The sequence below is a fragment of the Pezoporus wallicus genome, unplaced genomic scaffold (assembly GCF_028554395.1).
Source record: "Pezoporus wallicus isolate ANWC-B61680 ecotype Strahan unplaced genomic scaffold, APGP_CSIRO_Pwel_v1 contig_6382, whole genome shotgun sequence".
In the NCBI taxonomy this organism is placed as follows: domain Eukaryota; kingdom Metazoa; phylum Chordata; class Aves; order Psittaciformes; family Psittacidae; genus Pezoporus; species Pezoporus wallicus.
In genome coordinates, this window is record NW_026638015.1 from 1,015,132 (window position 1) to 1,041,314 (window position 26,183).

Here is a 26,183-nt window from a genome sequence, read left to right on the forward strand (position 1 = left end):
AAGCTTAACAGATCCAGCAGTCTTAGCACATTGCAAGGGAGGGATGGAAAGAAGCTTAAAAAAAAGAGGCTTAATAGTAGTTACTGATCTTTTCCACATTGATATTCCTCATTATAACTAAAAAAGAAGTCTTTCTTTGCCAAGATAGATGATTTTCAGTACAAGAGCAGGTAGTCACTATCCTAAGAAGTAGACAAAAGCATAGCAGCTTTAACTGAGTCAAGACAGGATCTGATAGCTCATCTGCAAGGTAGACAACTTGCCTAGACATCAGGCCAATAACATCTTTTCTCATGCTGCTCTATACTCTTTGTAAACAAACAGCAATAACTGCAGAATTCTTTCAAGCAGGCCTACACACCACAGTGGCCACAAAGTCACACCTTCATCATTGTAGCTTGCCCCCTTTTCCTGCCATGAGATTATCATCCCTATCAACATTCTTCTAAATTCTGTATTTTAGCCATCCTTTGGTAGGCTAGCTCCACTCTTCCAATTCTGCCTCTCAAGCCTTTTCCCTTATTTCCCTTTGTTGTTTCTACCTTTACTTATTCTAAAAATTTCTCTTCTTTTCATCTGACTTCAGACAATCCCTACAAATTCTTCCCTACAAAATTAAAACCAAAATTAATTTCATTACCATTCATTTACAACATCAAAATGTCCTTGGCAAGACACGGCACCTCTTCTTTTGGATAGTTTGTAAGTACTTGGTGACAAAGCACATATCTCAAATAAGCAAAATCTCAGTTTTGCAATTTAAGTATGTGCAGACAACAAAAGATTGCAAATGGCAATGAAAGTATAAACTATTTATTTTCCAAAGAAAACTTCCACTATTAGCATAGTTCATTTTTTACAATCTTTTTCAATTGTTTTCTCTTTGTGACAGTCTGTTTCCTTAACTACATTTAGTGCCTGAAACAAGAGGATCTGCCTTTATTTAGATTCTCAAAGTGCCATTGTAAAAAAAAGGATTAAATTAAAATCAAGAAGTTGCACTTCTTATTGTGCTACATGCAGAGGGTTAAGAGTGCAAATCTTAAAGCTAGTGAAGAACAAAGCAGCTTGCTTCCTTTTAGAAGCAATGGCATGCTCACTCTGCACCTGCCCTCTCATGATCATATTGTTTTCCCATCTGCTTTCAAACAGCATCAAGATTAAATTTTGTCTACAAAGTCTATTGTAGTTTGGGATATAATTACCTACTTAATTTTTCTTCCTGTGAATTTCAAGAAAGATCAGCTGAAGAGGTCTAATACGAAAACAGTAAGCGTAAGAAGCTAAGGTTAGAATCAAGCTCAAGTATCAAAGAATGGTTTGGGTTGGAAGGCACCTTAAAGATCATCTGGTTCCAACCTCCCCACCATGGGCAGGGACATCTTCCACTACAATGATTGCTCAAGTATAAATCAAAGTTCTTACAATCTAAAATATAACACTTTGCAAAAGCTTCTGACTGTGTTGGTACACCCACCAGTAGAAAGTCAGATGTACAAAGACACTTCCTTACCACTTCTAGATCAACCTCTGCAAATACAGGACACGTGATATTGCAAACTACTGTACAACTCCTGAAGGCAATTTTAAAAGCTTAATGTTGTGAGTATTAAAACCAAAACTACAGGGTTTCTTTTTGCCATCAGAAGAATTTAGAGCATGTGATAAACGGAGTTACTAACACATGGATTTTTATTACTCACCCTGTGAAGACAGAAAGGACAATCAATTTGCAGCCCAGTACTTAATGGCTGCACTCATACTTACAGCTATACTTAATGAATGTTCTGACTAGCAGTTCACAGCAAGGAATTTAGCTCATACATATTAAGATGGTATTTCCCTAACAGCAATAGCATAATCAATCATGATTCAAATGAAGGAATTAAAGAACCTAAATGAAGAACTTGATCACACTGCATCTCCAAATTTGAAGTATTTAAGAACAAAGAACTCAAAATGGGCAATCTAAATATCCATTATCACATGCATTATTGCTTATTTCAAAACATAATGCTTCACATATGCACTTGTTTGGATAAAATAAGAGAGTCATCTTTTTGCACCCATAAGGGAAGACAGTTTTAAAGGCAGAGGTAGGGAGATTACCAGCATATGACAACTTACCTTGGGGATAATGGTTAACTAAAATTAAGGAGGAAGATCCACATATGTAACCGATTCCTGTCATTTCAGAGGAGTGGGTAAACACAGGACTACTTATTTCAAATGAGATTAACATGTCTACAGCTTTTTGTCTACTTTCTCTACCCTCTTTTCTTGGGCACTGAATTTGTGTTCTGGTGTAAAAAACTCACCTCCCATTGGGTGGAGGCTGCTCAGTGTGTTCAGGTTCCCAGATGATGCAGCTGCTGTCTGCTGAAGGAGCTGCAAATAAAGCTAGACATTACACCAAAAAACAAAACAAGAGTGAGAGTGAGGGCTGGCTCCGCTTTCTGGGAGAAACTGCATCACACCACAGCCAGAGCGCCGTCACAAGGGGAATTCCCACTGCCCATGCACCACACTGTAACAAAGCGTAAAGAGAATTCCCCTTACACACTACAGCCAGAGCACCACCACAGTGAAAATCCACACTGCCCATGCAGATTACAGCCAAAGCAATAGCACAATGCTTTCCTCACTCAACATTATCAGTGTTGAGGGAAGTTTATAGCTAATACACCAAGACAAAAACCAGTGGAATCAGTAGTGAGAGAGCTCCTATTCAAAGCACTTCAGGCAGGACTGCCACCCCTAAGTATATGATACTTCAAGCCAGACTTAAGAGCTGACACTGCCAGCAAAGAACAAATGGCAAATACCATACCAAAACCAAAGACACACCATGAGAGAGAACCCACTCTGCTTTCCGTAAGCACAGCAGCCATGAGAGAAATTTCAAGCCTCAGCTCAGAAGCCAGAGGGATTTCCAATTCATTCCTCCATTAACTAGGCGGTGTTATAAAAAAAATCCAAACTACCAAACCTAAAGCAGTAGTAAAAGACAGAATGCCCCCACTTCAACAGTACACCATACCAAGAATGCCATGAAATTTTCCTTTTCTGTTCCCTAGACCTTATATTGTATGAATACAGTTCCCACAATCACTCTAGCCACAGCTCATCAGTTTACAGAAAGCTTACACTTTAGGGACCCAGCAAAATCAACTCAGATCAGTGGCAAACAGCAGACTACTTTCTGTTATGTCAATTTTACTAAAGACAGTAGCTTCTCTTTATTTGACTGCGCACTGTCTGATTGATACGTCCAACCTGATCACCTTTTCTATCTGGGCAGCACCAACTACTATTCTAAGTTTCTCTGGAAGTGGATGAGAGAAATAAAGGCTGAAAAACATTGGAAGAAGAATACAAGAACTACGTAAATCACATAAGTATGAAAAAGGCATTTATATTGCATTGAAGCCATAACATACTAAGAAAATGTTCCCAGTGCAAAGTCATTCTACAGAAGACAGGAAAGAAACAAAGAAGTTTCAATAGTTAGGGCTACAGTGAATGGGGCTGAAATCCTCACCTAAATGTATCCCGACTAGTTGTTAGCACATAACTTAATTTCAGCCTCCTCATGCACTAAATGGGGATTAAGAACCCTGCTAATATCTACCAGGAGCCTTCTAAAAAGTTAATCCATTAAACACTACAAGACAGGCAGACACTGCAATCTCTGAAGAGATGAAAAGAACCCAAATCAGAAACTCACTGCTAAGTATTGGGGTCCAAGTGTGTTGAGACCAGCCAGGTTTCCCCATATTGAGGCAGCACTGATCTGTTGCATTTGTTGCTGGAGTTGCTGAGCAATTCGTTTCTGCTCTTTGTCCTTCTGTGTGTCTGCAAATTTTACCACAATGGGAGAAGAGCAACCCTGCAAACAGCAATTCAAACGATTACATACTTGCTATCCCCAGCAGTCACAAAAATACTGCATTCAGACCCAGTCATTGGAAGCATTCCTCTTCCCTTCCTCTACATGCATTCATACATACACACACACATATATATACATATATATATTTAAACAGCACATTTCATTAAAGGTTCAAAATCTCTTTTGCTTTAATCCTATGTTCTGTTTAGTGTATTTTCTCTGCAGATGAAGTTTCTATCTCAAGCTCTAAAAACAGAAGCAGAACACACACAAAGTTCCAGGAGTAGCATTTGTGAAGAAACACACGCTGCACTTAGCCCTTTCTCTGCCCTTTAGTCCTCCAAAATCCATAGTGACTGCCTGACAAATTACATCATCTCTTGACACCCACTAACTTATTTTACCTCCATGGTTTGTGCTTGATGCATTGCTTTGATTGCTGTTTGCGCCATGGCTCTTGTTGTAAAAGTCACAAATGCACAACCTGAGAAAAGAACAGAAAGAAATCAAGTCGTTCTTTTACACCCACAATCACTGGGATCAATAAAGACATGAAAATGGTGGTGGGCAGGAAAAAAATGCCACCTTGAGCTGCAAAAGGCAGCATCCAGTGGAGAGCCTTGAACTGTCTGAAAAGCTTCTGGCTTACCTCGGCTCAGGCCATCTGGGCCACGTAATATCCTGCATTCTTCAATCTGCCCAAAAGGGGAGAACATCACTCGGATATCATTTTCATTGCACTTCTTGGATATCATTCCAATAAACAACTTCCTATCTTCTACTGCTAAGAAAGCAAAAGAAAAAGAGTATTACCAGCAAGTATGTGCTTACTAGATCTTACTTTGTCGAGCCTTCTCCACCAGCTGCAGTTATTTCCCTTGTACTGAAGGTAGTGGCTTGTCAAAAGCAGATTCCCAATAATGGTATCTCTTCAATTTAAGAGGATGCATATAAGATACCTCACTGAACCTCAAGGATGCACATTTTAGGATGGTTTGTGCTTACATTTTGCTGACTGTTTCTCCCTTGCAAGCCTGTGAACTGCAAGAACATAACGAAAGAATATATCAGATTCAGCACTTCCCTGTATCTCCTAAGTTCAGTTCCTGGTCAGTGAGAGAAGACTTGTGTGCGTTTTATTGGGCTATTTTCATTCTCTCACTTCTGTCTCTCCTATCTTTAGACTACCAACATACCTAACTGTATCTAAACTGATAGAGAAATGCAGAAATCTTTTTTCTAGCCTCTTCATCATGCCAACCACTTAAATTTACATCTTCCTGTTCTCTCACACTCCTGTCTCAACAGTGGAAGCGACATCTGTTACTAAACCAGAACAGTTTTAGTTCTATTTCAGATCCATCCATTCTGTTCTGTACCAAGAGCGTGAAACTAACACCTCAAATCAGAACAATAGACCATGTGCTACTGTACCTTGTCTCTAAATGCTGATATTACCAGATACATTAGAATTGAATAGTACCTTTCACTGTGAAGACCAATTTAAAATAAATGGTGCAGAAAGACATTTATCTTAGCTTTCCAGTCGGTGGTTATGAATGTCAGTTTAAGGTCATTTAAGGGAGTGGGGTAAATTCAAATCCAGAGCAGACCTGTGTCTTGCTTTATTTATTTAAGGATGCTAATCACCTCTGAAATACTTGCTTTTAAAGGATGAAGCAAATTATACCAAATACCATTTGGAAATATAAATCAGTCTGATATTATATATATATTATTCAGCACAATATAAGACATGGTATCATGAAAAACACAGCACAACTTGAAGCTTCAAGAAAGTCTTCTATTAAGTGCCATGGTGAGGGGAAATCAACTTATTTGCTGAGTCTTCTGTGGTGTTTAAGAGGGAAATTCCAAACTATTCCATGAATATGACTTTAACTGATTATTAAATCTTATGTGGTACCCAGTTCACTTTCAAGCTTAGAGCAGAAAGCTACTTTCAAATACTTTCTGCCATCCATTTTAGTTCAAGAGACCCAGAATCCCTTTTATTAGTGGCACATTACAGTACTTTAACTGATGCTTTCCAATTTGCATTTTCACCTACACCATTTACTAAAACTCATGTAATTACATAATGGCCTCAGAACTGTCACCCTAAAATTCCATTAAATACCTTTTAACCCTTTCCAGGATATTTGTGTGTGGGTGGGATATGTGTGAGATGCAAGATCAATTTTAATTTAAAGAACCTATTCTGTTCTCCTCCCAACAACAGTTGAAAAGAATTACTCCTTTTCTAGATGTTTTTATATAGGCACATATTCTGTATACACACAGAGGAATGTGCAGATGGAATTACTCCTACTAGATGTTACCCATATATCCCATCTTCTGTTTTCAATTATCTTGACATGTAAGTTTTCTCGAGCCAGGACTGAATTCTCCATTATGTAACGCTAATCTTATATTAACTATGGCAAATGAAGAAAAAATAAATTCAGCTAAGCCTAGAAAGGCTGAAACTACAAGATGTTAAACAGTTTCTTTGCTTATCTTGCAGCAATTTATACAAGCACACAATCATTTGAGCATGTATATCTATAAACTCATAACAGAACTGCATGGAAAAATGATCATTTACCCAATGGTAGATGCTAAATGTCTTAATCCATCTGAAATGGCCAATGTGCAGAAATATTCACAGTTTTTTTCTCTACTGAAGAAGTGGTGAATTTTCAATCTCCCTTTTGTATACTATAGTATATACTGTATATATACAGTATATACTATATATATTTGTATACTAATATACCTATTATATACTACAATAAGTTTTGACCCCCACCCTAGACGCAACAGGCCTTGCTTCAAATTGGTCAAGCACCTGAAAAAGCATTTCTTAGATTTCATGCAATCATAGAATAGTTTCCAGTGGAAAGGACTTGAAGATCATCTAGTTCCAACCCCCTGCCACAGGCGGGGCCACCTTCCACTAGACCAGGTTGCTCCAAGCCCCATCCAACCTGGCCTTGCACACTGCCAGAGATGGGGCAGCCACATCTTCTTCTGCAACCTATTCCAGTGCCTCACCACTCTCACAGTAAAGAACTTCTTCCTAATATCTAATCTAAATCTATGCTATTTCAGTTTAATACTGTTACCCCTCATCCTATCACTACACTCTTTGATAAAGAATTCCTCCCCGTCTTTCCTGTAGATCCCCTTTAGCTATTGGAAGGCTCCTGTAAGGTCTCCCCTGAGCCTTCTCTTCTCCAGGCTGAACCACCTCAACTCTCTCAGCATGTCTTCCTGGGGAAAATGCTTCAGCCCTCTGATCATGCTCACAGACCTCCTGTCGACCTGCTCGAGTGAGTCCATGTCTTTCTTATGCTGGGGGCCTCAAGAGCTGAACACAGTACTCCAGGTGGTGTCTCACGAGAGTGGAGTAAAGCAGGAGAATCACCTCCCTTGACCTGTTAGCCCTTCTTTTGATGCAGACCAGGATATGTCTGACTTGCTGGGCTGCAAGTGCACATTGCTGGCTTATATTGAGTTGTTCATCCACCAATACCCCAAGTCTTTGTCTACAGGGCTGCTGTCAATCCAGTCATCACCAAGAATGCATTTATTTGGGAATGCCCTGACCCACGTGCAGGACCTTGCACTTGGCCTTGTGGAACTTCATGAGGTTCACATGGGCCCAGCTCTCTAGCCTGTCACAGTCCCTCTGGATGGCATCTCTTCCCTTTAGGGTACCAGCCACAGCACTCAGCTTGGTGTCACCCATAAGCTTGCTGAAGGGTGCACTCAATCCCACTGTCAACGTCCCCAACACATATTGAAACCACCTTAGTACAAAGAAGAACTCACTGGATGTTTCCCTAACTGACAATGTGGTTCTACCACAAGCAGCAGCAGTGGGAGATACAGAGTCACAGAATTTGAGAGACATCATTTATGCTATTATATTAAAAATACAGGTTTTTTTTTGTCTCCAATTCAAGAGGACTTCATCAGAAGCTGTTAACAACAGGAAAATACTCAAGCTTCCCTAATGTTGCAAATGATGCCACCTAATTGAGACTATACTAAAACTTACCATTACTCTTTTCACTGTCAGCTGGTTTCATCTGGATAGGATGGTGCATCTGAAATGTAAAAAGATTATTTAATCCTAGATACATTCACTTTATACTCTAAAATACATCCCATATGAATTGTGCAAGAAAGAGGAAGAAGGCCTAAATTGCCTCTACAGAAATGCATATGTAACAACACACAGATTTCTAGAAGAAAGAAAAGCCTTCTTTAGGATATGCCATCATTCCTCCTTGGAGAGTATTATAGGAGCCATGCCCACCCACTTCACTACCATATGCTCAAAAATTCCCTTAAGATCTGTTATCATATAAATCTCATAACATTGCTCTTTTGAATAGTTCTTTTAGAACACGATTTGAAGGCAGGATAATGTATGTTTGTACATCAGTGGTGCCAGAGCTCAATAAAACAGTTGTGTTAAGAAAGCACGGCTCTTCTCTTACCCCTGGGAGGATCTTCATGTTGTGAAGAGCATTCTGTGCTTCTAGTGCAGCTTTACGGGTATAAAATGTAACAAAACAGCACCCTGCAATGGAAACAAGATTTTAGCCAAGAAAGAACTATGAATCTTGACATGCAAGTCCCACCTCTATCCTTCCAATGCAAAACTTAGGACAAATAGAAGAGGTTAGACATTGAAACCTGGAGGTACTACTGATAGAAATCTTCTTTAAACAGTTACTAAGTGCAATAAAATAGGATACATTCAGAACTGACCCAACATCACCAATACACTATTAGAACAAAAGTTTAGATACATTTGCCAAATAATTGTTGACTACTTCTATTATCAAACTCAACAATTATTTGCTAGTACCAAAAATTTACCTAGTTTCATAGGAAATAAGATACTGCATATAACTGAACTGCAAATCCATTTAGTATTTAATGCACACAAGTATTTGATGACACACAAATGACTAAGACCTCAATTTTATATTTTATCTGAAACTGTGATGCTTTCAGCAACATTTTCACTATACTGTAACATCACAAATTTGATCTGGAGCAACACAGTATTAATTTTATGTTCTGTTTTGCAATTATAATCCATACTTTTCAAGCATCCTGATCACTTAATGGCTGGACAGCAGTCCAACTACAATCAGACACACAGGCTTAAAGACCATAAAGCCTGGGCTATCATGGACACCTGGTCACATAAAGCTCCTCACAGGGATGTTTGAATAAGCTAACGAACTTAAACAACTAAGACTAACTACATGAAAGCAGCTAACACTCCTAGTCTCAAGTACAGAAGTTCTCACCTTTGCTCTGAGGAGGGTTTTGGCTCCTGTCTCTCAAGACATTGATTTCATAGACAGCACCATACTGTTCAAAAAGTTCTCTTAGATCCTTCTCACACCAGCTCCGTGGGACCTGACCCACAAACATCTTGATAGCATCTAGATCAGGTTGGTCTGGGTGATCCAGTGTGCCATTCATTTTCTTTGCACTATGGAAATCAAGAATGAATTTCTAGTTTGTACCCTTCTGCAGATTTCAGATGTTGTTGCAGCTAGAAGAATGCTTACAGTGAGATTAAAATATTGATTTCTAAACATATATGAATGTACATGATTAAAATATACATATAAAGAGATTCCTGTGTATTCCCAGTCCTGCATACCAGAGAATATTCAGAAACACCACTGTCATGTTTTAAACCCAGCTGGCAAGTAAGTACCACGCAGCTGCTTGGGGAGGAAAGTCAGAAGAATGTACAACCCATGGGTTGAGATAAGAACAGTTTAATAATTTATAATAGCAATAACACCACCAATAACAATACTGATAATAATAACAGGGAACAACAACAAGCAAGAAATAAAATGTCAGAAAACACAACTGATGTACAATACAATTGCTCACTATCCACTGACTGATACCCAGCCTATCCTGAGCAGCTATTGATCCCTTCTAGCTAACTCCGTGCAGTTTACATCCTGAGCATGATGTATGGAATACCCCTCTGGCTAGTTTGGATCAGCTGTCCTTGCTGTGCTCCCTCCTGGCTTCTTCAGGTGTGTTACCAGCATTATTCTCAGACTAAAGGCAAAACACAGCAGTGCACCAGATACTAGGAAGAAAATTAACCCATATTCCAGCCAAACACAGGACAATCATTCACATTCACTGGCAAGGTGTGTACTTGGAAACCAAGCACTCTCTACACAGCTGTTTAAAACTTCTCTTAAAGCTTGCTCTTATTTGTAGTCAACATCTGGGATTCAGAACATAAGTCTGTTGAGATGACTAAAAAAGTATCACTAGTTGAACCGTGTAAATTTTTACATGAAAAGGAAACCAGAGCAGGAAGGAACCTGGACTCAGTTTACCCACAGATCACTGAAGTTACCAGTAGCCACTGAAAGTAAGAGGATAATATTTTCTTCATTGTTTTTAAATGTGGCTACCTGGAACTATATCCCAGGAGAACATCCATCTTAACACAGAGAAACAGGTACAACTGAACAGGTGAGAAGTTTCTTTAAAGGTCTACCAAGCAATAGCTCGTTGTGAAACTAGGGAGCTTTCAGCAATATTTGGCAAGCAAAGACAGGCTTAGGTTGTACATGAAGAGGTTGGGATTGAACAATCTACAGTCAGCCGCACACTGAATCAAGTTGAGTAATGGCAGGGCGTTAATACAGAAAAAGTTATTTCTTAGACTACAACAATACAGAAGTTTTGAGTATGGAAATCTTCAATAGGCTACAAGGCATTAGCTCTAACTGTATGAACAGCCTATTATAAAACTGTGTTATACTCCACACAGCTTGTTGACAATCACAGCTGCCTGTATTGACCCCTCATTGCTTGGCAAGTGCAATGTGAGGTCTTGTTATCAGCTGTCACAGGACCTCTCTCTGTGGAAGACTGACTGTAACGACATCCTATTGTCGCTATAGTGATTAGTAGGTTAGAATTGCTGACCAGTCCCTGCATAGTCTAGAAGGCATGTGGGGCGAGTGGAACAGTAACCACACAATGATCCCCACTGCCCCTAGTCTCTTCATTGAGGAATACAGGTGGCCTTCTTCTACAGCAGTCAGCTCTCTTCATCACTGCTTTTTTAACTTTAAAGATAGGTTTTGAAGGGCTTATTTACACATTAAACGTGTTTAAGTTACTCACTGTCCATCTGCAATCATATTCCCCTCCTTGAAGAGAACTTAAAAAATTCAGTAAAACAAGATTTCCAAACCAGGTAACATTTAGTTAATTTCCCCCCTCAGTATGCTGATGTTCTGAGCCTAAGGACTGATGCCAGGGAAAGCTCATGATTTTGTAGCTGTAAGAACAGACATAGAAATCACAGAATGGTTTGGGTTTGAAGGGACATTAAACCCATCCAGTTCCAACCCCTGCCACAGGTAGAGACACCTGCCACCAGACCAGGTTGTTCCAAACCCCATCCAACCTGGCCCTGAACGCTGCCAGGGATGGGGCAGGCACAGCTTCTCTGGGCACCCTGTGTCAGCACCTCAGCACCCTCCCAGGGAAGAATTTTTTCCCAGTATCTAATCTAAATCTATCCTTTTTCAGCTTGAAGCCCTTCCTCCTTGTCCTGTCCCTACAGGCCCTTGTAAAAAGTCCCTCTCCAGACGTCTTGTAGGCCCCCTTTAGGTACTTGAAGACTTACAAGGTCTCCCCTGAGATCAAAAGCAACAAAGCTTCTTACTAAAAAGGAAAGGAAATCATCATAAATCCTTTTACTCCTCTCTACCTTTCAACTCAGAAAGGGTGAGCACATCTCCAAATAGTCAAGGCAAACAATACCTTTTACAAAGAAAAACAACTGGAAACATTTACCCTCTTCCAGCAATAATCTTCAGCCCTGTGTTCTATGCAATGGGTAACTGCAAGAGCTTAGCGTGGCTCTTATTAATTGGGCAACTCTTCACATGATCTCTACAGTATTCAAGGAATCTTTCATTCCTAGTTAAAAGGTCTAGTCTGGAGTCATTAACAGGGAAGAACAGAAGCTGTTCTCCCAACGACTGATTTAAATAACTAATTTTATAACATCAGCGCCTGTAGCATACTATAAACAATACTGCCAAATAGCTTTACACCTCCTTAGCTCTCATCCCCAAACTTGTAAAGATCATTTTTCCTCTTGTGCAGGATCCAACATCAACTGTCAACACCAGTAGGATTTTTTCAAGAAAACAAGCTGCAGGCTGTCCTATCTCTTTCCCCCATGTCGTTCCCCACAAGGGGAGCTCATCAGACAACTCAGGCTCCAGAGACAGCAATTCCAACTATCACTTCAGTTATAAACTTAGACATGAAGACAGAAATACTTACACAGGGCTGGCATTCAATGAGCAATGGTCCACCATCATCTCTGGGAGAAAATCCAACTTGAACGCAGCCATCACCTCAGTCTGTGACAAACTACTAACACTAAATCAGTGTATTGCCTAACCCCCAAACAACGCCACTTCCAAAAGTCCTGCAGGTCTTAACACTCAGCCACACAAAAAACACTCAAACCACAGAAGCTCAGGGAGACCAGCAATAGACACCACAGAAACAAGGCTGGACTGGGAAAGGGACATGGAATCCCAGATTAAAAAGGGGATGTGACCATGTGAAGGGAGGCTCAGCTTAATACACAATGAAAGTGCTGATGCACAGGGCTTGTTTTGTGCAATTTTCCCTGGCGAAGCAGTACTGAGTGCACTGTCAGATAAACAGAGTGTCAGATCCATGAAGATAGCAATGGGTAACAGAGCAGAAAGAATACAAACTACAGTCTTTCCATCCCCAACTAACTCCTTGCCTCCCAAAAAGGCAGTCCAAGGCCGTGAGGTTTAGACTGATGCTTCCCATAACTGCCAAAATTAAGGTGTGAAGCCAAGAAGTTCCTTCACCATCAACATTTCCAACGGCCAATTTTACTCTTTTTACCTTGTGCACTGTTTCTGATACTCTCCTAACTTCTAGGGAGAACGCTACCTGGTTCTCTGAACCTGCCAAAACAATCACAGCTAAAAAATTTGATTATTCAAAACTACCATAGAGCATCAAAACCTACTACTTTATAAAAGCAAAACATACATTGTTCTGGAAATAATGCTTTGCCAATCATGCATCTATAAATCCAGAGATATACAGAGCCTATAGATGATAAAGGGGAAAAAACTCAGTCATTTGTTGAAAACTGATAATCTTTGAAAACACCAATCAGAACATGTTCTGGTGTCCTCAGCATAAGAAGGACATGGGGCTGCTGGAACAAGTCCAGAGGAGGCCACAAGGATGATCAGGGGACTGGAACACCTCCTGAATGAAGATGGGCTGAGAAAGTTAGGGCTGTTCAGCCTGGAGAAGAGAAGGCTGCGTGGAGACCTCCTAGCAGCCTTCCAGTATCTGAAAGGGGCCTACAAGGATGCTGGAGAGGGACTCTTCATTAGGGACTGTAGTGACAGGACAAGGGGTCGTGGGTTCAAACTTAAACAGGGGAAGTTCAAGTTAGATATAAGGAAGAAGTTCTTTACTGTGAGGGTGAGGCACTGGCACAGGTTGCCCAGAGAAGTGGCAAATGTTCCATCCCAGGCAGTGCTCTAGGCCAGGTTGGACAGGGCTTGGAGCAACCTGGTCTAGTGTGAGGAATCCCTGCCCATGGAATCATAGAATCATAGAACAGTTAGGGTTGGAAAGGACGTTAAGATCATCAAGTTCCAACCCCCCTGCCATGGGCAGGGACACCCCACTCTAAACCATACCACCCAAGTTCAACCTGGCCTTGAACACTGCCAGGGATGGAGCATTCACAACCTCCCTGGGCAACCCATTCCAGTGCCTCACCACCCTCACAGTAAAGAACTTCTTCCTTATATCCAATCTAAACTTCCCCTGCTTAAGTTTGAACCCATCACCCTTTGTCCTGTCACTACAGTCCGTAATGAAGAGTCCCTCTCCAGCATCCTTGTAGGCCCCTTTCAGATACTGGAAGGCTGCTAGGAGGTCTCCACGCAGCCTTCTCTTCTCCAGGCTGAACAGCCCCAACTTTCTCAGCCTGTCTTCATATGGGAGGTGCTCCAGTCCCCTGATCATCCTCGTGGCCCTCCTCTGGACTTGTGCCAACAGTCCCATGGTAGGAGGGTTGGAACTGGATGATCTTAAAGTCCTTTTCAACCCTAGCTATTCTATGATTCTACATCAGCTGCTTCATCTTATAACAGGAGTAACATGTTCAAAGAACTGTGAGATGTATTTACATTACATACCTCTTGTTAACTCTCCAATACCAAATGACTGGGGAGATAATCTGACTAATACAGGAATCATTAGGAGATGCAGAAATACTTGACTGTAGGGATGAAGTGCTGCAGAGGCAGCTGGGTGTGCCCGAACACTCCAGGAGGGATCAGTAATTCAAGTCCAACATGAATCCAGATGAGCCTTACATATACAGTTAATATAACCACAAAATAAACTCTTAAAAGCATCAAGGAATGCATGCCAAGGTGGCTGCAATCACTTCTTTCTTGTCTGCCCATGACTGCAACATGTACCTGCAGTTATTTAGGCTGGCCAGTATATACAGCTTGCTTTACACTTGCACAGTTACAGCATGTCAGTTATTTTTTTCATAAAGAACTGTTTCCAGCCTCTGAAAAGAAACAAAACAAACCCAAACCAGAAACATTCTTCTGCCTATAGTGGGTTTGATTAAAAGGTTATTAAAAGGAGTTAGGCCTGGTAATACAAAAAGATCTGCATGTTTCTGCAAAATAAGAGAAGACATGAATTTACCACATATCACAGAATTACAGAATGGTTCGGGCTGGAAGGGAGCTTAAGGCCATCATTTCTCTGTATTCCTCCCACGTTACCTGTCCTTGCTTCCACCCTCTTCCACAAAAAGGAAATAGGCTTCCATTTTGTGCTGGAATTTGTCCAGGAGCTACTTGTTCAGCCACGCAGGTCTCCTGGCATTCTTCCCCAGCTTCCTCTTTATTGGGATGCATTGCTCCTAAGCTTGGCAGAGGTGACTGTTGAACATCAACCAGTTTTCCTGGGCCCAACTTCTCTCTAGGGCTTTATCCTGTGGTACTCTACCAAGCAGACAGGGCCAAGGTCTGCTCTCCTGAAGTCTTGGGTACCAAGCTTGCTTCATACCCTCCTCGCTGCCCTAAGGATCTTGAACTCCACCATTTCATGGTCACTGCAGACAAGGCTGTTCTCCAGCTTCACATTCACCACCACCCCCTCCTTCCTGGTGAGAACAAGGTGCAGCACAGCCCTTCTCCTTGGTGGCTCTTCTATCGCTTGGAGAATGAAGTTATTATCAACACATTCCAGAAACCTCCTTGATTGTTTATGCCCTGCTGTGCTGTCCCTCCAACAGATAATCGGGATGGTTATATCTCCCCCTGATTACCAGGGCTTATGAACATGAGGACTCCATCCACTCAGTCTTCCTGGTTGGGTGGTCTGTAGCAGATCCCCACTATGTCACCTGTCCACCATAAGCTCTTGGTTGGCTCCTCATCCATCCTTAAGCAGAGCTCCATTCACTCCAGCTCATCACTGACATAGAGGGTGACACCCCCTCCTCATCTTTCCTGGCTGTCCTTCCTGAAGAGCCTCTAATTCTTCCATCTCAACACTCCAGTCATCATACATCAGATAGTCAACAGTAACTGATTTATGCATGCTCTTACCATGTTTTAAATACAAGAAACTTTAATGAAAAAGGTGTGAGCTATCTGCCAAGCACCACTGTTAAGAGCATGCAAATAAACACTAAGGAACAGAGGTCAAATTACTAGCTTTCGGGAAATTACTTGTATCTACCTTTAGACATATCCTACAGGCTTCTCACTTGAAAAATGCCATGTTGGGGAGAGCACATCATATTCAAACGTTAAACTAAACCCTAGAGACCACTTGGTGGATTTGTCACAAATGAGCCCACAGAAAGAAACACTTCAGATTTACATTATTAGGACAGCAGAAGATGTAGTGGTGCTCTTGCCACTGTTCACACAGATCTATAGACCAACACCCTAAATTCTGAACCTAGCTGCGAAGACCAGAATTCATTCCTTCTGGTCATCTTTACTTTTGTTAAGCAGCCAGTAAAATACCCCAGCAGCCATGCCCACTGTAGGTCTGATGAAAGATGATGCTGGCAACAGACACTCTAGAAAATGGGTTTTAAAGAGATTACTGAGATTGATTAGTTAGCTTGATTAGTGAATCAATTAGTTAGATTGATTAGTAAAGAAAATCCCTAAGTTACTATGATCTTATGCACACCCCTTTCCTCATATCTGTTCCTCAAAATGGAAGTCATATCTGCTTGTTCTGTTAAGACAGAACTCCAACAAGTTCAGGCATTGTGATAACACTCCATGTCAAATTCAGTCTACAGATTTGATAATAAAAATATTAGTTTTGTGCAACTATCCTGCTACATAATAATTTTTAATTCTTCTTATACTTAATTTCTCCTTTTATGTGCTCACTTTAATGGCAGTGCCAAAAAATTCACATGCTGTTACGTACAGTTTGGGGTAATGGTGAATAAATATCTGAAGGTATGTTAGCCAAGATTCAGTGCCTCAGGGTACCATACTTCTGCACTAATGATAGCAGTTTTAGTGACAAAACACTACAACCAGGTTTGTTTTAACATTATTTAGTTGAAGGCATCAAACTTGTGAAATTAAAAGACTTGCAGAATTCACTTGTGAAAAGGAATTTTTCACTCTTGCAAAGAGTGGAAGAAGATGGTATTTCACTACTGCACAGAGAATTAAAGAAGGAAGCAATGTTTCTTTGGAATTATAAACCTCACAAAAGTCATGCCAGCCATTCCTCATAGAAAAAGAAAGAAAAATAAGAGAGCTAAACACACTTATTTTTTGCTCAGATGTCAAATTCCTGCTGGCTTCCAGATCCATTCTTTGACTGTTTCTATTCAAAGGATAATAGAAACAATGTCTGAAATTCCAAGCTCTATAGACTGTAGCTACACATTTAAACATGATGCTAATGTGACAACATGAACATCAAAAACTTCTACATACTACCGATTAAATCTTTCTTTTCGTGCTTCTGAAGTCCTAAATTCAGCTGCAGGATCTATTGCTATATATGCTCCTCAGACTGTAGAGTATAAATGCTAAAAGTTTTGCTTTTACGTTTACAGAATTACATCACATCCCGGGGCATAAAATCTAAAAAAGAAAACCCAAACCAAAAAACAAACCACAAACCCCCAAATCCTGTGTTGTATCTTCCTTCCTAAGAAAGCCTTGGTTGTTTCAATGAGGACATAACTGAAAGCTAAAGATAAGACCACTTTTTATTTGATACCTTCTGAACCTCAGACAACATACACAAATGTGAAGCTGAGGGACTACTGGGATGGTGAGGGCAAGCGATGGGAAAGGATGCAGGCTATGGGGAAATCAGACACTGTGAAGCTCTGAAGGAGACAGGTCCTAGAATAAACTTCCCCTTGGATTATCTGTGCATATCCAGACCCCTATAGTGTTGCTGAATTGCAGTTTTGATTTTGAACAGATAACCCCTAAGTTACATGCATCAAAATCCAGTAAGTATTTGTCAATATTCTGTTGTTTCACTGCTGATAAAGCGAGCCTGCAGTCAGAACCCTTTCTGCCCATGCTGAAATCCAAACTGTCTCCCCATGCCTCACTGGGTATAAAAAGCCTCCACCTAATTGCCAAATGGCAATTTCTTCATTTGCCAATCTGCATGACAGTTATGTACTGTGGGTACACAAATCTGACACATTCAGAATGCCGAGTTTATCATTAAGATACATGAATTTTGGGGCTCCCTACAATTTGGACTGAATTAACTGAAACCCACTTTTATTTATATGAAGTTTTTGTAGAAGTACGCAGGTGAAGAAAAAGGATAGAAGGGATGACGCTTCTACCTCAGAAATAGCAAAGTTCCACTGTGTTCTCTCTTATGCATTTATTTGAGAGCATTTAATCCCTCCAAGCCTAGATGGATTTTCACAAATCAGGTAAGTAAATTTTATTCTAAAAATAGCTTATACTCAGCTTTTTTCCTCCCCTTCCTCAAAATGTTTCTGCAACAAGAATGAGGTGTATCAATATATTTTTGCCCTACTTTGCTGGCTTACACGGTATAACTTCTACTCCAATGAATCCTTTGAAATCTCAAAAGGAATGATTTCCAACCTGGAAAATCCCAACACTCCCAGCCAGTAGATGAAGCAGCAAGTCACCTTTCTCTCTGGCTTACAGGATGATGTTTTCTCTGCCTGAGCACTCTAAGAAAGGCAAAAATAAAATGGCAGCTAAATGTACCCTTTTATTTAATAGCAAAGACAAATGATTAAAAATAATTTATATAACCCCTATTTTATAAAATTAATTATGATAATTTTCTAGAAAAGGAGATAAAACTTTGCACCAAAGTTTGCAAAAAATAATAATTTTTAGCTTATAAAAAGATTGCTAAATGCATCAAAATACTGCACGTAAGAACTACCACCTTCTAGCTAACATTAGAAAGGAACATTAGGAAGTAACCTGAGCTTTAAATACAGACTAATCGATAATTATTAAGATTTTAGACCCATTTGTCTAATGTACATAGTACTAGGCATTATCAGAAGGAAACCACAAACCAGACTGTGTCCACTGTGGCAGCTCTCTTTAGTCATAACTTTCTACCTTTCTAAATCAAGATACCCAGTGCCAAAACTTCATGCAAAAATATATATGGAGGACACCATATGAAGGGGTTCTTAACTAAGCTGGTCAGAAAAGACCTTCTGCTTGAACATGCAGTTTCAGAGAGGCATCAGGGGACTGCAAGCTGTGGCTGAAGAGAATGCTCTGTGTTTCAGCTCTGTAACAAACTGATGCAAAAAACCAACCAACTTCCCTTAGCTCCTCAATTTCCAAATGTCACACACCCAAACCAGGATGTGCTGATGCTTTCCTGGGACATGAAGAAATGAGAATACTGTTTCACAGAATCACAGAATAGTTAGGGTTGGAAAGGACCTTTAGATCATCTAGTTCCAACCCCCCTGCCATGGGCAGGGACACCTCACGCTAAATCGTATCACCCAAGGCCTCGTCCAACCTGGTCTTGAACACTGCCAGGGATGGAGCATTCACAACCTCCCTGGGCAACCCATTCCAGTGCCTCACCACCCTAACAGGAAAGAATTTCCTCCTTATATCCAATCTAACTATACAATAAACCTAAACACTAGAGAGGTAACTCTGGACATGAATATGCCAGTGCATACTAAAGAAAGCTGTTTCCATGGATATGTCTTACCTCCTTACAATAAATCCTATGAGTTTCGAGATCCTTCAGTGACTTCTGCCTGTTTAGTTGTACCACAGCCAACAGGCAGAGCATTTCAGAGCTACCTGGATACTGATGGACAAGGGCACGACCCGAATGTTCTGTTTTGACCTTGCCCTGACTTAATGCTAAATGATTAGGATTTTAATGCCTCAACACATTTACTGCTCTGATAAATTTATCCGAATAGGAGCAGTGGATTAAAAAGTTTTCAGGAAAGAACAGCAGTATAAGTCTTGTGCATTGTTTCCTTTAAAAACAGGCCGATAAAAATCCAACTGAGCTCTCCATAGCAGATACCTACCATTTCTATTAATGAAAATCCAAAAGGCATCCAGTTCCTCTTGTTTGTTCCCCATGCTGTGTTCACTAGTGCAAAGGCACTTCAAAGGGCACCAAAGTAGTCTAGAACACCGGGTCTTTAGACAGACCCAGAGTGACCTTAAGCAATCACTTTGCTGGAAGTAAAAAAGTAAAGTCCAGGAATCAGCTAATGCCAATAGAAACATCTTTGACCTCAATGTAACACACAAACAAGTAAGGAAGACTCCTATCTACAGCATTATCCACATACCAACACGATGCCAAACATTTCTGCTTTGACTGCCACATGTTTATTTATCTGACCAGTTTAGGTGTCCCTCGTGCTTCTATTTCAAACAACAAGCAAAGAAGTGAATGCACAAATCAACTGTAAAAGGTTGTGTAGCTGTTGCCTTCTTAAGCAGTTAGCATTGTGAATCTCACTTTTCCAATGACAGCTAAAACCCCAGGATCTTAATGACTGATACAACAGCGTTCCTCTGAGGAGGAAAATACATGCTATTTCATACGAAGAGTTGATTTTTGGAACTCCTTGTTGGCAGGATAGAGCAGATACAACAAACTTAAACGAGTGCAAGAACAGACTGGACAACTACTTGGAAGAGACCCATCAGAGGCTACCAGACAAACCACAAGAAGTTTGGTTCTCCTTAGCTGAAAACAGAGAGGCTGAGAGACCACTGAGTCAGTTTTGTGGTGAAAACAAACACCACAGATTAATAGCCTTCGTGACTGGCAAAGATAGGTCTGGAACAAGCCCAAAGAGCGTGCATTTGTGTTGGGACAAAACAAAAAGCATTAGGGAAAAAAAAATATGACCTATTAAAAGTGCTCAAGAACTGACCTGTACACATACTAAATGCTAGTTATAAACACTCAGCTGTTATCAGCACTATATTCAATTGCTTTAGTAAGTAACAGCAAACCCACCACCCTCCCAAAACTACACAACAAAAAACCCCAAACCCACACCCCTGGACTTGTTACAGGAAATGCCACAGCACAGAAAAAAAACCCACACTTTCCCCTCTTTTTAAAATGCCTTGCAATTGCTTTTAATATGCCACTATATAACTGATGAACAAATTCGATCTCTTATATACACAATATCTGGCTCACTCCTGAGGAAAACTTACACCAAATGGCAGACAGTAGCTCTGCAATACAACAGCTTACCTACTACCTACCAGGAAATACGTTGTAACATCTCTTCAAATCTGAGAAGTCGAAATAACTGCAACAAGATCCTGCTCGCCAGTAACTGCTAGTAACAGGATGTCTAACAAGAACTCAGGAGCAGCCGATTTATCATTTTTATAGCAGACTTATCTCTCTCTTACAGCAGATGAAGTTCACAAACTTTAGGACACTGGCATCCAAACTTCTTCAATTTTCATCTCGCCTCTCTCTGACATACTGTCCATTCTTATGCTTGCCTGAGAGGGGACACATGAATATGGTAATGGGGCTGTGGGCACTGGAATTCTGCAATATGATGACCCATAGCTCTGCAGACAATGATCTGCTTCTCTAGGGCAGAACAGCTGCATGATGCCCCCCTGAGTTTCACTGTCTCAATGTATAGCTGTCAGCTAACACAGCAGCAGGAGGCTGCTCACCCAGTGCTTCACCCACTGCAGCTGTGGCTGCTACTTCAGTGATGATACCGCAAAGACTTGCACAGGCATTATCAAAGAGAAAGAAATGGAGTAGACTGGCAGTGAAACCACCTCCTGAAGATAACCTCAGATACCCTTCTCCATCCATAAAATTTCTCATTACCCTATGACAACAAGGAATAAGGAAGCTGACAGCCTCCAAAGCCCTACAGTTTGAGGTTACTTAAATATTTTTGCATTACTCTGAGATATATCACAACTATTATTCCCATATCTATTTAATTCTTTTTTACACAGAGTCAGAAACTCCAAAGAACTTCAAATATCAGAGTTTGCAATAGTGCCATTTACAAAGCGACAGACAATGTTAGTAAGTATTTACCTGGGTTTTTCCTAAGGCAGCCAGTATCCAACTACCCTGTTTTCAAGTACCAACATTAGCACCAGAAATCAGCTAATGCTCTGGTAGGAACATCTTTGACCTGTGTGGCATTAGGATAGCAGTCTACTACATCAGCACAGTGAAATAAGTAAGATATGTCCATGTAAGTAAACTCTTCAAATTATAATATTTTCTTAGAAAGTCCATCTTTTCTTTGGTGTTTAATTATCTTTTCGTTATGCCTGTTCTTAATAGTACATGAAACACTTTCATTAATCTTCACAGAAACATAACATGAGAGGTATCTGGATTGTTGTCTTTCCCTTATCCTGAAAGACAGTTTCTCGTGCTAGCTTTAGACTTCATTTGTTTATTTAAGTTCCCAGCTGTGACCTTCAGAACAGTGATCTGAAATGCATGTTAAATTCTTGTTTTTCCCAGCTAAATTTTGTTTCTTTATCTTGCATATTTCCATAGCTTTAGTCAGACCAAGGGAATGGAGAGGGAGATGAAAATCAGCATTATCAGCTATTTCTTGGTAGCAATGGCAGCTGTAGTGAATTAAAAATAAAACCAAAAACCCACGACACAGTAAAACTTCCTGTGATGCAAAAATGACAGCGGAAGCCTGGCTGAGTAGATACTATATGAAAGTTACTAGACATAAAGCAAACAAGCAGATGAAGAAATTGTCAAAAGATCAAATCATGCATCTGGAACAATAAATGCCTGACAACCTATTAGAGCATCTGTACTTGTAGGACAGATAAGAAAAAGCCTTAATGCAGGCTCCCTAGGATAATTCATTTCAGCTACTCACAGACAAGGAGGAAACATCACGTTTTTTCCCTCTTTGCAAGACATTTTACAATTAATAATTGAGATGAAGAAGCATTGATGTATGAATCCCAGGACAATTGCTTTTAAAGCATAAGCATATAGGTTTCTTTCCCTCAATCTATGAAGATACAAGCTTTAAAAATAACAAAACAACCTATAGAAGATTTAATCCTTTTATCCTATCTGTAGGTTGTGCAGGTTTGTAAATAGGTACAAATTGTGTATTTGGGGTACTGCTTAAGCTCTATGGGAAGGTTTGCAAATGAAAGTATCAGTTAAAAAGTACTATTTTCTGTAAGTATCTGCCAACATTCCAGCATAGTTTGAGAAGCATTTTGAGTTTTTCTTATCATAGTGCTAGAACACAACACCACTAATATTATGCAAGAGCAAATCTTAGGCACCCAAAAGAGATCTGAAAGACCAGCAGACACTTTGGCACTGTAGACAGAAAAAAGTTCTTGAGGAGGAAAAGTGGCTTTGTCACAACAATAGTAAGAGGAAATAATGGCAGCAGTGTGACACAGAACAGGAGACAAGGCAGGAAATGAGAGTTCAAGAAGCAAGGACATGCATTTCTACCCTGTGAAAGTACAGAGAACTACTAAAAGCAGACAGGATGGAACAGTTAAGGCAGCAGCAAAGTTTGAGGTTTCCCCTGCCCCCTCCCTACTTCCTTTTTTGTTTATTGCCTGAATTCAGACCATGAGACACAGAAACTATGGATGACAAATCATATTTGCACTTCAACACTTAAATCTACAGTAGATGAGAATAAGAATACTAATGCTTGCAAGTTATCATGCCCTGAAAGCAGAGGTACAATGTGCTTACACAGCCTTTCCCCTCCTTCTCTCCCCAAATACTGTCTCTCAGCTTACAAAAATTATGGGGTTTACGACTGGCCCAAAGCTTACCTTCAGCTATTTGAGCTTCTTGTTAAGAAACAACCCTGCAAGCAATTACATGGAACAGAATACTGTGTAAATACAAACACAAGACCTAGAATTGTGGTTTCAAATAGGCCTGTATTTTGCTGTCTTTTCCTACACTACAGGAAAACACAGATCTGTACTTAGTCTGAAAGATGCACTCAAAACAAGCATTTTGTCACCTCAGCAGTATTTGCCTGAGAGGTTTTTAAAGAATCAACTACACATTTTAGGTTAGTTTTCTGCCATTGAAACAGAGCCAGAAGGTACTCTGCTAAGGAGCTGGAAATCCACTGGGTCCTGGAAAGCTCTGAACAGTCTGCTTGTCTGCAAGCCAAACATGCCACAAAGCACTACCATGGGCAAAACAACTACATTTACACAGAGAATTGCTGTGTGGTTGCATATTGGACCCAGGGGAGACTACAGAACAGCTATACAATTCCAGAACAATACCACATACGAAGATTGCTGCATTACTGCAGAACTACAGTGAATCAAAAATGGCTTTAAGGTTTATTGCAAGCAAAACACCTCATGCATATATAAAGTAAACCCTAAGAACTGGACAGCTACTTTTTTTACTTAAGAAATGTAACATGCCATCTTAACTTGAAGGAACAAACATCATATTATGAAATGATTTTAAAGCCTCTCCTTACTGCAATGCCTTAGAATAGCACTCAGACATGTTCATAAATCTTTCTGAAGTATAATAGTCTTCTTTTTTTCCCTTCCCCTGTTAAGTTTCAGGGGAACTTTTGGACTAAACAAAGCACCAAGTCTCCAGTGTTATTGTTCCTTGCAGCCATCAGCACAGCTATGCAAGCCATTTTAAAGAGTCCTTTAACCTCAAATTGTTTCTAATAGTACCAGACACAAATAAGAATCAGTTTATATAATACTACAGTAAAAAAAAAAAAAAAAAAAAAAAAAATCACTATTTTTCTTTCCTTTTGTTTTATCCAGATGAAAACTTTTTGTTGCATGTTACCTGCAGAGAGTTCAAATGCAGCCAAGACAGCTCCAGGAGAGCACACTTTGCAGTTAAAAATAGCAATCACTGCAGTAATAATTTCCACATAGTGCATCAACGTAGAACATGATTTCTCCTAGCTCTTGGCACAAGGCTGCAAAGGTATAGCTCCAGTACTGCCCATGATATAGAATGGGTTGCAGTATCCCTGGTAAGGGAAACAATTCCATCTACTACATACATTGTGGGGCAGAAAAGACTAGCAGAGGAAACAAGCTGGCTTTCAAGCTACACATGCAGGACCATAACCAAAATGTCAGAGTATGTCTCAAAAATATATCTAAGCTTTCCTAGCCCCTAGAGACAAAAGAAAACCAGTCTGAAAGATGTACCTCAGTTTTCCCCATCAGCTAAGAAAATACAGCTATGCCTACTAAAAATTTCCTCTTCAATAGTCTAAATAACCATTAGATTAGATACTACAGTAGATTTCAACTTCAGGAAGAGCTAAGCCCAGAAAGAATGAAGAACACTACTCTGATCCGGAACAGTCCCTCCAAACAAACAAATAAATCTACAACCAAACAGATTTTACATTTACTTTCCTACAATATAAATGGCTTTAGAAGTATTGAGAAAGACAACTTGTGGCAGAACACTCAGTTTCCTTCTAAGACAAATCTACAAGTGTTTTAATGACCGTTTTCATTTCCATGCCACTCCTTTCCATGTCAGAAAGGGCTCAGACCTACAGAAATCGTCTTTGAACATGGACATCTTCCAGGTAAAACCAGGTAATTGCTATTCTTCATCACACAACATTCCTGCATATCTGACTCAATGGTGTTTTCATTAGACCTCACCTTCAGGAAAACAACAGGATCACCTTAAAGGAGGGGCAAGGCTGTAAGAACAATATGAAAACTAGAGTGTTATCTATTCAAAGGGCATTTAAGCAGTATAAAGGCATTTTTGTCCTCCAGCAGAGTATAAGCATGGGGAATGTGGATATGACAAGAGGTACATACACACAGAGGTAGGAGTTCCTCAGTCTTGAACCTCGCAATTCTCATAAAGGACCTCAAATACTTGACAGAAGAGTAACATTTAATCTGTTTTGGCAAAGTGTGGCATACAAATTTCCAAATCCAAGAAGCAATCCTGAGCCTCAGAGTAAACAAAAAAACTTGTCTGCTTAAAGACAGCAGCTATCAGAAAAGTGGGGAATGAAACCAAGTGCTCTTTCAAAGGCTGATTGATTTCTTATCTTGAAGCAAAGCTGACTCCTCAATTTTACTCTCTATACCAGACCAGAAGCGGAATGCCATCAGTTTTATTCTGAAATATCTTTGTGGAATTAATTTACAGAATTAATCATTGTTAAGAGGCATTTCATACTGGAATGCACACATATTAATACACCGTTATCAGATGTTCAAGAAAACACTCAATCTTCTTTCATTTGGACACCTTTCTATGTTCACATTAAGGCAGATGAATTTAACTTCTTGCTGCTCTTAAGATGAGAAACCACAGCTCTTTCACCTAATGGAAGTGTTTTTGTGACTTATTTTCAGCAACCATAAGAACTTTATTATTTTGCTATGTAAATAACCTGATAATTTTGTTAAGTAATCCAAACCTATTGGTTTGGACCTGTGTTTTGTAATTGGCAGGATCCCATCAGTTTGAAAACTAGGTCTAATCACAAATTAGTCTGTCTCAAAAGATAAAAACTCTTCAGACAAAAATACAAACATAATGACCAGTATTCTCTTTCCTATCTTCTGTGTGGTCC

The 26,183-nt window shown here is 40.0% G+C and overlaps 1 protein-coding gene across 13 annotated transcripts in view; it reads right to left on the reverse strand.

Moving 5' to 3' along the window:
* The window catches only part of CELF1 (CUGBP Elav-like family member 1), a 66,227-nt gene that overhangs the window by 20,663 nt on the left and 19,381 nt on the right, over positions 1-26,183 (reverse strand). For 4 of the 13 annotated variants that reach the window (XM_057408857.1, XM_057408870.1, XM_057408867.1 and 1 more), the window contains 7 exons: positions 9,229-9,416; positions 8,404-8,486; positions 7,959-8,007; positions 4,542-4,676; positions 4,297-4,376; positions 3,728-3,889; positions 2,319-2,400 (listed from right to left, as the gene is read on the reverse strand). In XM_057408857.1, coding sequence (XP_057264840.1) covers positions 2,319-2,400; positions 3,728-3,889; positions 4,297-4,376; positions 4,542-4,676; positions 7,959-8,007; positions 8,404-8,486; positions 9,229-9,406 — 769 coding nt within the window. In that variant the 5' untranslated portion in view covers positions 9,407-9,416. Of the gene's footprint in view, positions 1-2,318; positions 2,401-3,727; positions 3,890-4,296; positions 4,377-4,541; positions 4,677-7,958; positions 8,008-8,403; positions 8,487-9,228; positions 9,417-12,274; positions 12,844-18,094; positions 18,235-26,183 lie in introns of those variants that run through there. The other 9 variants (XM_057408864.1, XM_057408863.1, XM_057408866.1 and 6 more) reach the window with 6 other exon arrangements.